Genomic DNA, 14,170 nt, shown 5'->3' with positions numbered 1-14,170 from the left:
AACGCATACGAGACATAAACCCGATGCAGCATTGCATGAACTTTTTTCCCTGGGTAGCCAGTATCATTTTCAGACAACTGTGACAAAGTGACAAAGCGTTCAATCGCTGGACGAAGGTCAAAGATCCACATCTTTTTCTTTCTTTTTTTCTGTAGTGTGACTTTCAACACTTTTGTCTGGTTCGTCACTTCCTACTTCCATTTTTGGAAGCATGTCGGGAGTGAGAATTGAACTCGTGACCATTAGTGTGAGAGGTATGGATTTTACCACTACGCCAGATCGCCTCCACTCAAAGATCCACAAATCAAGCTTCTTCTTCTTCTTCTTCTTTCTTTGTTTCTAAGAGGCTTTAAACTTTGAAGTTCATTCGCCTCTAAGTCAAGCTTCTTTCTTTACTAACGGAGACAAAACAGGCTTTGAGATTATTTCGTACTAATTTTTATTATCACTTGTTTTACTTGAACTAAGTCTATCTCTTGGTTGGATCGACTCCACACAATTTCATAAGAAAGAACGGTACTCAATAGATCAAAATAGTCAAGTGAAATGCCGGAAACGGGGCAGGTTTTGTTTTTTATGTTGCTGAATTGTTGATACGCTGCTAATCCTTCCTTCAATTCCACTATCGTGTTAAATGTTATTGCTTTACTACGATTAACTTTATCCAATCAGTACAGTGATTTAAATTAGATGTTACAGTAATGCAATAATAAAGTGTAGATTTTTTTTCTTCCAATGGAGGCGGGTAAGAATCAGGATTAGTTATTTGGTATTGAAGTTCCTTATGAACGCTGGTACACAGGATCCTAAGTAAGAACTACGTGGTATGATATTATCAGCAAACATTCGGAATCGAACCCGTTCGAATGTTGCGAAAACACTTCAATGAATCCGAAGTCTAGTTCCGATCCGTTTTTTTTATTTATAAGGGCCTTTAACTCGAAACTCTCTCGTCCCTTCCCGAGTCTAGTGGATATGCTTGATGTGTGAATTCTTATAATTCTAGTAACAGATAGAGTGCACACGTTCCATTATCTCGTGCTGGCTGGATTGTTATTTGTGAAATTGGGAGTGATTTTTTTATCATATTCAAGATAGCACACAATTTCAAAACAGCTAAGTTGTGCGATAGACAATTTTAACAAAACAAAACACCTTCATCATTCTATATCGTGTTACATACGAAAGAAAATAAAAAGGATTGAAATCTACCTCAAGAAGGATCGTATGTGAATGCATTCCATCGTATTAACAGCACGGAGCACTGATGTTACATAAGAATGTTTCTAATCCAATATTTTATGATCTTATTTGGTTTATAGTATGCTACTAGGTGAATATCATCCACTTATCCTGTTGCCCTCTATGGACTCTATCTACGATTATATGCCATAAAAAACCAAATCATTAGACCAGAGCCTAAATAATGCAAAAGTAAATATACAATAAAGGTAAGTTCTGGAAAACAAAGCCTCCTTCTGTTTTCCTAAGCGTGTTAGAGTTTCTATGTTTGTCCCATCAAGATTTACATTCCAGCGCGCTGTCTGTCTACTCAGGTTTCAGCAATTTCAATGTTGTTCGCCAGGAACACTCCGTTCCCTTTGGCAGTTGAAGTTGCAGCAGCCAGTACACTCGACTCGAATGCCAGAGGGCACAGAGAATTGCTGCTTTCGCTGTTGTTTTCGTTACTCATATTACTAACGCTGCCAGTGCTTAGCCTATGACTGTTGCTGATGGCACTGCTGCTGCTGTCCAAAAGTTCCGGTTCGCTTTGGTCTTCCAACCGACGGGTCGCTTTCACCACGTCATCCATGGCTGCCTCCGAGGAATCGGTAGTCGCCCTGCTAGTGGTACTTGCCACTAGATTCATATCGACAATATCTTCGTCGCTATCCATCTTGGAGTTTCCGCTGCTGGTAACCGCCGTCGTCGCGTTAGGTTGGCCAACTTTCGAGCCAAGCTTCAGCTGGTTGTGGCCACTGCTGCTGCTGCTCACTCCACAATCCATCATCATCAGCGACGACGAGGAGGACGAAGACGGAGGTGACTCGTTGTGCAATGGGTGTGTTATGCAAATGGTAGCTGCGGTGCCACCATTAGCACCGTTGCTGCCGTTACCGCTAAGCGGAGTAGTTGCTGCTTGCGCGGCTGAAAGCTTAGTGACAAAGAATTTGGGCGTTATCCGTCCACTGTTCGAAACGTTGTTGCTACCATTTTCAAACGAAGCTGTCGACGAGTCCGGACTGGGACAGATTGGCGAGGGAGAGGGTGTTTGATACACTGGAGATGAGCCTCTGCAAGTGGAAAAAGATAGATGGTAGTGATAATATTAAGAAATCAATGGGAGCACTACATTCTGATGTCCTGAGGTACACTCAATGTAATCTCTTGCGCAACATAAATAATCCTTTTTCAAGAATGTGTACTCTATAAACTGCTGGAGTCAATTGACTTTCTAAGATAAATAACATTATTTTGAACTTATTGTAAAATAGAACATTTGTCTCGTAACATCCACTTCGATATTTTCCAATATGTTTATATTAGAAAACAGACTTAATTTCCTAGTTCAACTTACTTCAACATGTCTCTTTAATATCTTCGCTTCTGTCTTGAATGAGGAAATGAAGAGACACAACTCCGAGAGATTGATTGGGATGTTGTAATAAATCCACTACAGTAAACATTAACTAACTGGGCGAAAAAAGAAGACCAGTTATCGACATTCGCATTTTAACTGGTCCGGCATGTTAAACGTCAAATAAAATCGTTCGCTCAGTTAAAAAACAGACCAGTTAGCGAATGATTACTGTAAATAGTCCGGATTTGACAAATACTTCATGAGGGTAACAAATTGGGATCAAGAGAAGATTGTAAAAATCTAATGCTTTTTCCTCAACCTAATATTTACTCAGACAATTTATAGTGTTGGAAAGTAAACAAAAATAGACAGAATAATCATTTTTCCGTTTAATTTAGATTTGAATTTTTTTTTTGAATATCCAATATAGCCCTTCAAATTTAAAGATGTTAGCTCATATTCAACATAGATGTTTAAACAAAAAACAGTTTTACCTTGTTTTGACCATAGATTATAAGTTTTCGTTGATAACAAATAATGGTACGAATTTTACTCTTTAGTCCGTAAAAATATCATCGCTAACTGGCAATGCAAATGGAACGAAGATGAATTGGGCCGGTGGCTACACTCAATTATCCCTAAGGTTAGCCTCAAACCATGGTTCAAAAGAATGGGCTTGAGTCGGAACTACATTCGCACCTTCTCTCGACTCATGTCCAATCACTGTTCGTTAGACGCGCTACTTTTTCGTATTAATCTTGCCGACAGCAATCTCCGCATTTGTGGCCAAGGTTACAATGACATCGAACACGCTATTTGGTCGTGCGAGTTGTATCTTGTCGCCAGATCGAATTTAGTAAACTCCTTTCGGGCCCGAGGAAGGCAACCCAATGTGACGGTGAGATATGCGTTGGCTCGGTTAGACCTTGATTACATGTCCCGAATATATGTTTTCCTTGAAGCTATCGGTCTTCGAGTGTGTCCGTTTCGTCCTTCGCGAGCTATCGGTTCGCTTCCTACTAACATTAGAATAAGTTGAATTGTAAATACATATCAGATGTAAGGATCATTTTTAGAATTAATGTGTAATGTGTAATGTTATGTGTAAGTGTGAATGAGAATGTGAATGTGAGTGTGAGTGTGAACATTGTTATAATCTCCTTACGTCCCATCCTTTTCCTAATAAAAATGTGTCACCCTTCTAAACTCGAGTCGACCGCGAGTAATCGGTTTCCTATTTTATTAACCATAGAATTAAGGAAACATGTTAATATTTTCTAGTAAAAGTATAGTTAAGAGTTTGGCTCCTTTAAACCTATGTAACTAAGCCTGTAAAAAAACAGATTAATAAAAAAAGGATTATCGGTTCTGTCCACTAGAATTGGACGATCTTGGATCGATTTCCAGAAGATCGATTTTTTCAATTTCGATTTCCGATTTTTTGGATCGATTCTTTGTACCCGAAAAAATCGTAAAGAATGATCCCGAACAGAGATGTCAATAACGTACAACTTATCGACGAGCAACGAAGGGAAAATCGTAAGATGTAGTCTCCGTGAACAAAGCAAAAGAAGAAGAACGAAGGGGGATATTTGCCTAGCGTATAAACAGTGGATCTTGCTGAGGCAAACTTCATTCTTCGTGAGGACACTGGACTAGAGGTGGCCAAAACAGTTCACTTTAATGAACCGTTCAGTGACCAACCGTTCACTTAAGTGAACTAGTTCTTTTGAGCAGTTCACTCACTCTTTTGTACAGTGGCGGGATATGTCCGATGTTTGTTAGAAATAACTTAGCACTACAGGAAATCAAACTTTGATTTTGAAATTTTAATTTTGTTTGAGTCGTTATTCATTATTTTCAGCATAAACTAGCATTGTGCTGCTTACGATGTATTGCAATAAATGCTATAGCAAAACTGTACCCAAACCGCGAACGTCCATCTCAAAAATAATATAAAACACGAGCACAATATTATATAATATAAAACATATTTCATATTAGCGACGCGAATTTTACTGCTTAACAAGACTGTTTAAATCAACTTTCAGCTTTCAACCATATTTTATAAGTGAGGTAGATTGACATAACAACTTACTGAAATATTTACCCTGAACTCCAAAATATGAAATTTGATAAATAATTTAACAATCCAATTTAAAACCATCGTATCCTGAACGCAACATAAAAAAACGCAACAAGCGTTTTTATGATGCGACAATACCGACATATTATTTTTGTTGTTTCATGGGGCTATCGTTTGTTTCCATTCGTTAATTTAAGAACTATTTACCTTGCAGCACCATTCATCTATCACTCGTTCGTTTTCTTTCCTCTTATGCACCGCTTACCGTACACAGTTCGTTCTGAACTGCATGCACAGTTCTGCCAGCGGTCAGTTCGTTCTGAACTGTATACACAGTTCAGTCGGCGGTCAGTTCGTTCTGAACTGTATTATCAGTTCATCATTCACCGTACACAGTTCGTTCTGAACTGGGTATACAGTTCATATGAACTGTTGCCCAGCAAAAAAGAACGGCAATTCGTTCACTATTTTGGGTGAACTCGTTCTTTTGATCAGTTCATGAACGGTTTGCCCATCTCTACACTGGACAACACCGTTGCTGGGCGAGCTGGATCGCTTGTTCTTCCTTGTTTTGCGCCATCGTATGTCTTCGTTTCGGACTAAGCTGTGGACGCGACCAAATTACTCACTCGCTGACGTCTCTGGCATTGCAATCATTGCATCAAACTGACGCCATTGCATTAAAGTTCTGAGCTACACAATTGTGTGGGGAATCATCAAGCTAGGCTATCGTCAGCTCACTAAGAAAATAAATGTTCTGGAATTTTAGTGATTTGGTTTCGCATGACGGTATGAAAACTCTCTCCACAAAGGATGACAGCAAAGCTAATCTAGACTACTAATATTTACAGAAAGGACTTCTGTTGAGAAGAGCGCAAAACAGAGATAAGTGTGTGTATATTTAGTTGCTTCAAGCCAACAATATATAGAATAGCACATGAATGAATCATCAAACAATTATCGTCGAATGATTCTACAATAAAAAAAACATTTCAGGATAACCAAACTGGTAGAATGGTTATTTCAAAATTTTCGTAGCATTATAAAATTATATCCGCAGTTATAAACAAGCGACTTCCTAGAAATCCTTTCATATTATCTTTTAATGCCTCATCTAAAAAAGGCATTAATCAAAGAAAACGGACAAAGAATATTGGAAATGTGCAAACTTTATATTTCAGAACCTTTATCATCTGGTAATAATCTAGGAGGTCGTTATACATTCTCCTCTTCGATAAAAGACCCGAAAAACATTCAACAACTACATGAAATGTAAAAAATATGTTTGTTTCGAGCATGCAGTTATGCTATGTTCTGATTCTTACTCCAATGAAACCACAATCCATTAATACGTTTTAATGTTATTTTATAGCTTTTTATACTTCCATGAATTATATTCAGTTGCTTACTTTTAATTGATAACAGTGAAAAATTCGAATTTCGTTATTTGTGTTGGAATATCAAAAATTACTCTATTTTGAGGAGGCTGAATTAGATGACTATTTAAACATAATAAAGACGAAGAAAACATATTTTTTGGAGTTTTTTCATTCCATCATACCCTCTTCTTCAAATAAATTCCAATAAAGCCTGAAAAATACACAATGGCAACATTACAGAGAAGTTCAATTTTTGGTCTGTGACACCCTGCGCGAGTATACGTGTTATGATTTTGCACGCGAGTACAGGGGGGTTAAAGAAACACTTCTCTCTCGGATAAATTGGATTTTAACTCCTGTAATTATTGATTGTGTTAGTTTTTCATAGTTTTCTCGGTTAAAAATAGAGGGCGTTATTTTTTTAAATATTTTTTCTTGAAAGCTGAGGTTTTTTTTACCATAATATATCCAGAAATCAAAAATGTGTCTTTTCTCATTTTGGAGTTATGGTTTTTCAAATATAACTTGTTTTCAGTCTTCATTCAATATTCCTATGCAACTATGCGACTAGAATCCATTTTTTCCGCAAGTGTAATATTTTTTCAAGAAAGGCTAGAAAGGGTCCAGTAGTTCAAAAGTTATGAAGTTTTGAAAAATCTTTGAGGAATCATTGTTCCTGCGCTGACGAAGTTGTCGATTGAGAATCCCGAAAATTGGTACCGGTACATTGATCCTTTGCAGCGTTACATCAACAATACGCACCAACGAAGCATCGATCGTAGTCCATTTGAACTACTCTTTGGAACAGTCATGAGGTTCCAGAAGATGTACGTTTGGCTGAAGCAATAATGCAGGAACGGGCCGAATCATTCCACGAAGCAAGGGCAGAAGAACGTGTAGATGCAAGAGCGAAGATCTTGGAGGCACAGCAGCGGATGAAAAAGCAGTTCGATTGGAAACGCAGGGTGCCAAATGTCTACGAGGTTTGCGATTTAGTAGCAATCAATCGTACGCAATTTGGAAGTCACCTCAAAATTGCAAAAAAAGGTCCGGGCCGGACGAAGGTCAGTCTGGCCGAATGTCAGATTTAATTTGAGCATCCCTAATTGCTGAAGAACAACTCACGCACATTCCAACAACACCTCTGAAAGATTATTGGATTAGTACTCATTTGGATATACGAGGGACCGGTCCTTCATCCCGTTTAATCACCATATAATTGCTTTCCAAAGCCATGAAAAATTATCGAAGTTGTTCGATTTTTCGAACGCTTGGCATAAAACGGGTTAATTTCGCTCGCTAACAAAGTCAGTTTGTTCATTCTTCGATTTAATTCCATTTTAGTTCTTACCAGAGATCGAAATTCTCGCTCGGCTGCGCGATAAATATTCATTCAATCAGTCTAGTTTTCGATGAAGTGTGTATTGTTCATATTTTCGTCTCTTCCTTTTCACCGAAAATTCTTTTTCACAGAGAAAGAGATGTCGAAAATCTCTATCTCGGAAGTTCAACGAGAATGCTTTTTCGTCTCTCATTTGGTACTGAAAATATGGAACGAAAAATCAAAGCTAACTTTACCAACATTAGTCTGTCCAGCGTCCAAACGACCTGCATTTGGACAGCATGTAAATTGTACAAATATTAATCCATCTCATGTTCACTTCACGATGAAATCCAATATTGCCGCATGTTTTCAGCTGTACTGAAGAAGTGAAAAACCATTACCGGCATCAAGGAGTCACTGAAAACGAAACCATTTTTCGGCAATCATAACTCACCGAAAAATAAAAATCGGCTGTGCGTTTCTCGCGAGAATCGAAGTGAGCGTATAATATTCTCTCGCCTCCTATATTTTCAGCTATGTTTCTCTGTAGGTGAAAATGGATGTTTTTCGTCTCAAATCGGCGAGCATTTCGATCTCTGGTTCTTACATAATCAGACAGACAGACATACAGACAGCTACTAAGCTACTAAGTTGTTGAGTTCCTAATGATGCTTTTTCAATTAATTTATTTAATTTAATGATTCCATGATGATACAAAAAAAATGCTCTGGAAAATACATTTTTCGGAGATCTAATTTTTTGTAAATGTTGAGAAGCAAAACAAACTGCTTTTGTATTTTAAACAGAATCATGAAATTTTTATTCCATGTTTAAAGAAAAGACGATACTCATATAAAATAAATAGCTAAATAAGAAAAAAATGCTTTCGATTTTTTAAAGATCGATTCTTTTGCACCGATTTGATCAGTGAATCGATCCCTACACATCCCTTAGAAAATCGACTCATGAAGATCGATATTTGTATAAAGATCGCCCAATCCTACTGTCCACCCATTGTTTTTGGATTACAAAACCAATAAATGTCTATGAATCACTACTCATCCCACATTTTCTTCATACACTCTTTCAATTGGACATCATCTGATAGAAGAAGAAAGATCAAATCATAAACAAACCCACAGTTGAGGTATAAACGCAGGTACAAAATGGTTAAGGAGCATTTTCCTTTCTTGTTTCCTTTGTTCTCTATTCCACGTCGAAAACAACAAAGCAAGTTGGAGTTTCCGCACATGCTTTTGCGCTTTGAGCATCATGCTTAGTAGAGTAATCATTAGAAACTCTCTTTCACAATAATACCGCTAAGAACAGCATTTTTTCTGTCAATTATGAATAAAGATGAAATACTTCTTTAACGAATTGGATATTATATATATTATATATTGCAATAATACCGTTGTTATAAATCACTCATTTTTGAGATCACTCAATGATTCCATACCTTTCCGAGGTGAAAATCTTCTTCAGGGGAGGCGGTGAATAGCAATTTCCATAGTTGTTGTCCTCCAGATCGAATTTCCTTTTCACTGATGAACTGAGCGGGCTCGGCCGAATCGGACACGGTGACATCGATCGACGTGTGACAAACTTTCGGGTCGGCGATGGAGAGGTCGTCGGGTACTGCAACCCGATACCACCGCGGCTAGAAGTTTTGAGGAATTGTGTTACGACTCGATCGAAAACACCTGTACTAACTAAGCCTACTCGCATTACCTGGTGGGAGAAGGACTAGAGCAGTAGTTGGTGCCAATCGACGGAAGCGCCACATGCAGTGGATTGATCAGATCGTCGTTGTTTTTGGCACTCGATGAGAAGGACCAATTTTCGGTGACCAATGTAAGATCTTCGTAACTCTGGGACATTTGCATAGCCGAATGGATTTCGCGCTCGTGATTGACTTCGCGACTGTTGCTGACATCGGCACACTCCTCCTGCCGCAGTTGAGATATCCGGGGCGTTAGCCGAGGTCCAGGTGTGCAACTGCCCGACCGACTAGGACTGGAACTGCCATTGGAGATAACGGCCAACGGACTGAAACTGGCCGAAAATCGTCGCACGCGCGGTGCAAATATATTAGAGAACGAAGTAGGCGGAGAATCCCTAGAACAATGCATGGCTTGCTATTGGTATTGAAGGTTACCAAATAACGTAAGGTTCTCACCTATTCGATGCAGTGCCGGAATTCAGCAAACTCGATGTGTTGGAAGACATTGTATGTTGATAGTGCTGTTGATGATGCTGCTGCTGCTGGGTAAATGTATTTGTACCATTACTATTTTGACGAAACGAAGACTGCTGCTGGGCAATTGGTGATGGTCTCGAGTCTTGTTGTGTTTGTCCTTCGTCCATTGGCACAATAGGATGATGTTCTCCAACGGCTGTCGTGGGCAGCAGGTTGTTGATCTGAGGCGCACTGGAACATCGCTTGAGGGAATTTGGCGAATCCACATCCATGTTGTGGATTATTCTCAATACTTCATTTGTAGCTCTCGAACGTTATTCATCGACAACTTGTCATCGCAATTAATATTTTTCGAACACAATTTTCAAAGGAAAAAAAATCGAATGGGTGGAAAACACCCAATACTGTATGTAATCACTGATTTGAGTTATATCTGCAAATTCATCCGTTCAAGTAGGATCACATATAATTTATTAAATTATACATTTTTTAAACCAGTTCTTGCAAAAGTGAACCGAAAACAGTCCATGCAGACAATTTTCTTCCCTACACACTCTGAGAAAGTAAACACGAATCAAACATGGAGAACTTTTCACCCTGATCGAGCTCGGAGACGTTCTGATCGAAAAGCTTCTGCTAGTGCTAGTGCTGCTCCACTGGCAGAACAGCACAAAATCAAACGTCGATTGCGAACTGTCAAATTTGAATAGCAGCAATTTGTTTCGAATGTAAACAGTGGGTATCCATGCTTATCAATTGTTCAAAATTATGCTCTACTTCAGCATCGCAGCAACGTCAGACATTAGGTAAATAGAACACTTTTTCACAGCACTGAACATCGGCAATCTTAATGTTTGCTTTAGAAGGATTTTCCTCCCATAAACGTCCACATTTTCAGGATTGACATCAGAACGACTTTTCCGCTTTCCGAGCGTATTGACATTAGCACCAGAACATAGCACTGTGTGTACAGGGTGTCCAGTCTAAGAATTTCAGGCGAATTATAATGAAGGTAGAGCACAGCAATTGTCTAGTACTAAAGATCAAATATCTTAACATACACTGATAGTGAATGCTGTTCAGATGTCTGTCTGCATATGTCTCGTCCAAAAATTTACGCACGAAATTGAGTCTTTTTCAAATAAAGCATATTTACTCGGTTGAAATTAAATTTATTGTCATATAAAAAGTTGTTCAAAACAGTGTTTTGTATATTTTTATTGGAATCGAGTTTCATCCAAAGTTGATGAAAACTCGTCTGGTAAAAAGTGGCAGAATCATCACCAGTGAAAGGCGCTGAATTAGCACCATTTCGGGAGCACCATCATCCCTATACCAATGAAAGCTCTGCATTATCTTGTTTGTGTATATACTGAGCATGTACTCTGAAGCAAACAACTTTGCATGCTCGCTCAGTACGATATCAAAACAAAAGAATACGGTTGGACACAGCGAAATCAATATTGATTGTGTTATTTCTTATTCATTCTTCCCTCTATATAGAATGATGTACGATGATTAGCTATAGTTGTTTTGCAATGTTATTGATATATTCAAATAGTTCCTCGCTGCTACCTTAGTTGCTCGTTTTGATCGACGTAGTTCTTGGAGTAGAAATATCCCTAATTATTTGATGCAATAATCTCTGTTATCTATCAAGAAATGGCTAAGTTATGAACATATACGTATTAATTTGGGAATTTTGTTACATGTTCGATTTTTAGATTTTCGTTTTACACTTCTTTTGACCACCTACAACGTCGATTGGAAACATGGATGGTAGGTGAATTTTTCAGATGTGTTCACATGGTATTAAAAAATGAAGATCCATGAAGATATATTGATATATTGAAGATATATTGAAAGAAACCAAAATTCATTACTTAATGTCGAACAATGTTTGATTGATTATTCAATGTTATTCTAATTGATATTTTAATATAGCGTGTTTTATTGAACTTGTCTTGAGGTTTTGAAGTTTATTTCAATAAATGTTAACAAAGAATACAGTGCGCAACAGCGAACTAAATTTTATAAGTTTAGAAATGATAATTGACTTGCTGAACCGTTGATTGAGCGAATATCGCCCCTATTCTCCCACAAAAACGGAGCTATGATGGATAAGTGTTCTATTGATGTGGGCTGTTCAAATATTCAAATGCTAAAAAATTTAATGGATGACTCTCGTTTGTCAAACAATTTTTATAAAAAAACTCAATTTGTGTATTTCAGTTTTGAAGTTTTGGCTGTAACTCAAACCTCATCCATAAAACTAATTATTGAGAAGGTATGTAACTGCACTCTCGCAAAGGTGGGTGCCAAGGAAAGCGAATTGTTTGATAAACAGATCTCATACGATGTTTTTTTTCTTCAATTATTGCGTCAGAGTTCCCTCTTGAGTTGGCAAACCGATTGAAACCCTGGAAGTCTTGGGCGATGGTTACATTCAATTGTTTCTGCAAGTTTCTACAAGAGCGTAGTTCACAGGTTTGGATGTAAGCCGTGACTTCATTCGTGTAATGAGAAGACTTTTGTCCAACCACTACTCGCTAGATATACATCTCTACAGAATAAATCTTTTTCAAAGCAATGTCTGTCGGTATGGAAATGGTTACGATGACATCAATCACGCAGTTTGGCAATGTACGGATAATTACGCAGTCATAGCGTACCTTTTGAATACCCTTAAAGCTCAAGGAAGACAACCTTATGTTCCTATCAGAGACGTGTTGGGAACTCGCGACATCTGCTATATACAGTCGATCTATGTGTTTGTGAAACGGTCTAGTATAAGAATTTAATGCCTTTGTTTTCTTCTTTTTCGTTATAAGTTTGTTTATCTTGTTCGCTCATCCCACCATCACCCACACAAAAAAACTCCTAAATTTGCTACCACCAATCGATGAAATAAAAATTTACTTAATCATTTTAAAATTATAAGTACTATAATTTTCTCATATGTGAAAATAAATTTATATTAAAAAAACGTTTGCCATTTCCATTTCAACGACTTATCTGTCGGAAAACGATGTAGAAATATCCTGCTTCCTTCGTTACTCTCAGTTGTGCTATCGTTCCGGCATCGCGGATCATTATACCTCAATATTATGGTGAAGTAAAAAAAAGGATCACAATAATATTGAGGAAAGATCACATAAAGCTTTTTCTGCAAAAATAATCCGGTACACAATCATATCTGTCGTCAGATCGATTTCAAGTGTGAGCTCTTTTGCTTAGTTTTTCAACAAGTAATAACGCACAATGTTTTAAAAACTTCAAGCCGTCGAACAAATCGAGATTTTTTTTTAATTAGCCTCTTCTTTTTTAACACAGGGACACCAGGGACATACAACTGTACTAGCGTTGTACGTGTACAGCGATGTACAGGTACCATCGAAGCATGACACACATACATTGGCTGTACATTGTACTGCATGTCAAACTGATAATCAGAAAATTGACCAATTTTCACCACATATTTCAATGAAAAAGGGTTTTATTTAGCGTCTAAACTATCAAACTAAACAAACAAGTTTCCAGTCCGAGTTATCAAGAAAAAGTCAATGAAAAAAATGTTTACCAAGTTTTTTGATACGGCTTGTTCATGCTACCCACCCCTACCCGTCTAATGTGCTGCGCACTGTTGGAATTGGCAAGCTGTAGCCATGTGTTGGGGCAGGTCGGGCTCCGTTTTTCGCTAACGTCCAACGGTGGTCGTGGATCAGGAAACCTGGGCTGAGGTAAACCTGCTAACGGTTGTATCTGGCGCAGTTCTTACTCTGGAGCGAGTGAAGCTGCTAAAGATGGACCGAAGCTGCACACTAGTAGGTGGAATTGTGGCACAGCACAATCGATCGGTATTCGGAGGTGGTAAAATCACTTCGTAAACTTTACTTTATGGAAAATCTACTAAGTTTTATTACACGAAACTTTATTTGACGCCAGACAGAGTGAAAAATTCGCATCTATCTCATTCGGTGGCTGCGAGATAACTAAACTGGGGATAAGAGAACATGATCGAGTGATAAGCGAAAGAGTGAATAAACTCTCCACTCGGGTATTGGATGCCTAGCTCTACAGGCGACTACAAACACTATGTACAACGGTGAAACAGGTCGGTAGAGATACAGCGATTGTACCGATTTGCTTGCATGGTTCTAGCGCTGCACATAGTGACAGACATACAATTTCCGAAGTACAACGCTAGTACAGTTGTATGTCTTCCTCGTTCAAATTTAATAGAATTTTCAAAAGGAATTTGACAACATAGGCACCTAAATGATATATAGAAAAATAATCAAATCATAATCATATTAATATAATGTTTATACTATACTTTTTATCAATTGATAGTACATAAGCTTTGTACTGGAGTTTTTTGAGAAACCCGTATAATATGACTTTGGCATGTGCTATTGTTATCAATTCGTCTTCAAATAGAAAAAAATATAGGAGGTTGTGTCCAAGATACGACCGCATTGTTGACGTAGAACTACGCTGTTATTTTATGTAAGTCGCTTGTTTATACCTTCGGATATTATTCTATAGTATTGTGAAATTTTAGAAACAACTGCTTAGTAGAATAATCTCTTAAATGTTT

The 14,170-nt window shown here is 37.9% G+C and overlaps 1 protein-coding gene across 3 annotated transcripts; it reads right to left on the bottom strand.

Annotated features, from left to right (window-relative positions):
* Positions 1 to 415: 415 nt before the first annotated feature.
* Positions 416 to 10,519, bottom strand: LOC129778249 (uncharacterized protein DDB_G0271670). 3 transcript variants are annotated; one of them, XM_055785028.1, is made up of 5 exons: positions 10,348 to 10,519; positions 9,550 to 10,125; positions 9,102 to 9,488; positions 8,830 to 9,030; positions 416 to 2,294 (listed from the first exon to the last, which is right to left on the bottom strand). In XM_055785028.1, the coding sequence occupies exons 2-5, from the start codon at positions 9,840 to 9,842 to the stop codon at positions 1,553 to 1,555; spliced, it is 1,623 nt and encodes a 540-aa protein (XP_055641003.1). In that variant the 5' UTR covers positions 9,843 to 10,125; positions 10,348 to 10,519; the 3' UTR covers positions 416 to 1,552. The 3 variants fall into 3 exon arrangements, with proteins under 3 accessions (XP_055641003.1, XP_055641002.1, XP_055641004.1); XM_055785027.1 differs by having other exon boundaries at positions 9,550 to 10,519; XM_055785029.1 differs by having other exon boundaries at positions 9,102 to 9,425; positions 9,550 to 10,519.
* Positions 10,520 to 14,170: the final 3,651 nt, after the last annotated feature.

The sequence above is a fragment of the Toxorhynchites rutilus genome, chromosome 3, assembly GCF_029784135.1.
Source record: "Toxorhynchites rutilus septentrionalis strain SRP chromosome 3, ASM2978413v1, whole genome shotgun sequence".
In the NCBI taxonomy this organism is placed as follows: Eukaryota; Metazoa; Arthropoda; class Insecta; order Diptera; family Culicidae; genus Toxorhynchites; species Toxorhynchites rutilus.
The sequence above is the reverse complement of the archived record's forward strand: the minus strand, read 5'-3'. Positions and strand labels throughout refer to the sequence as shown.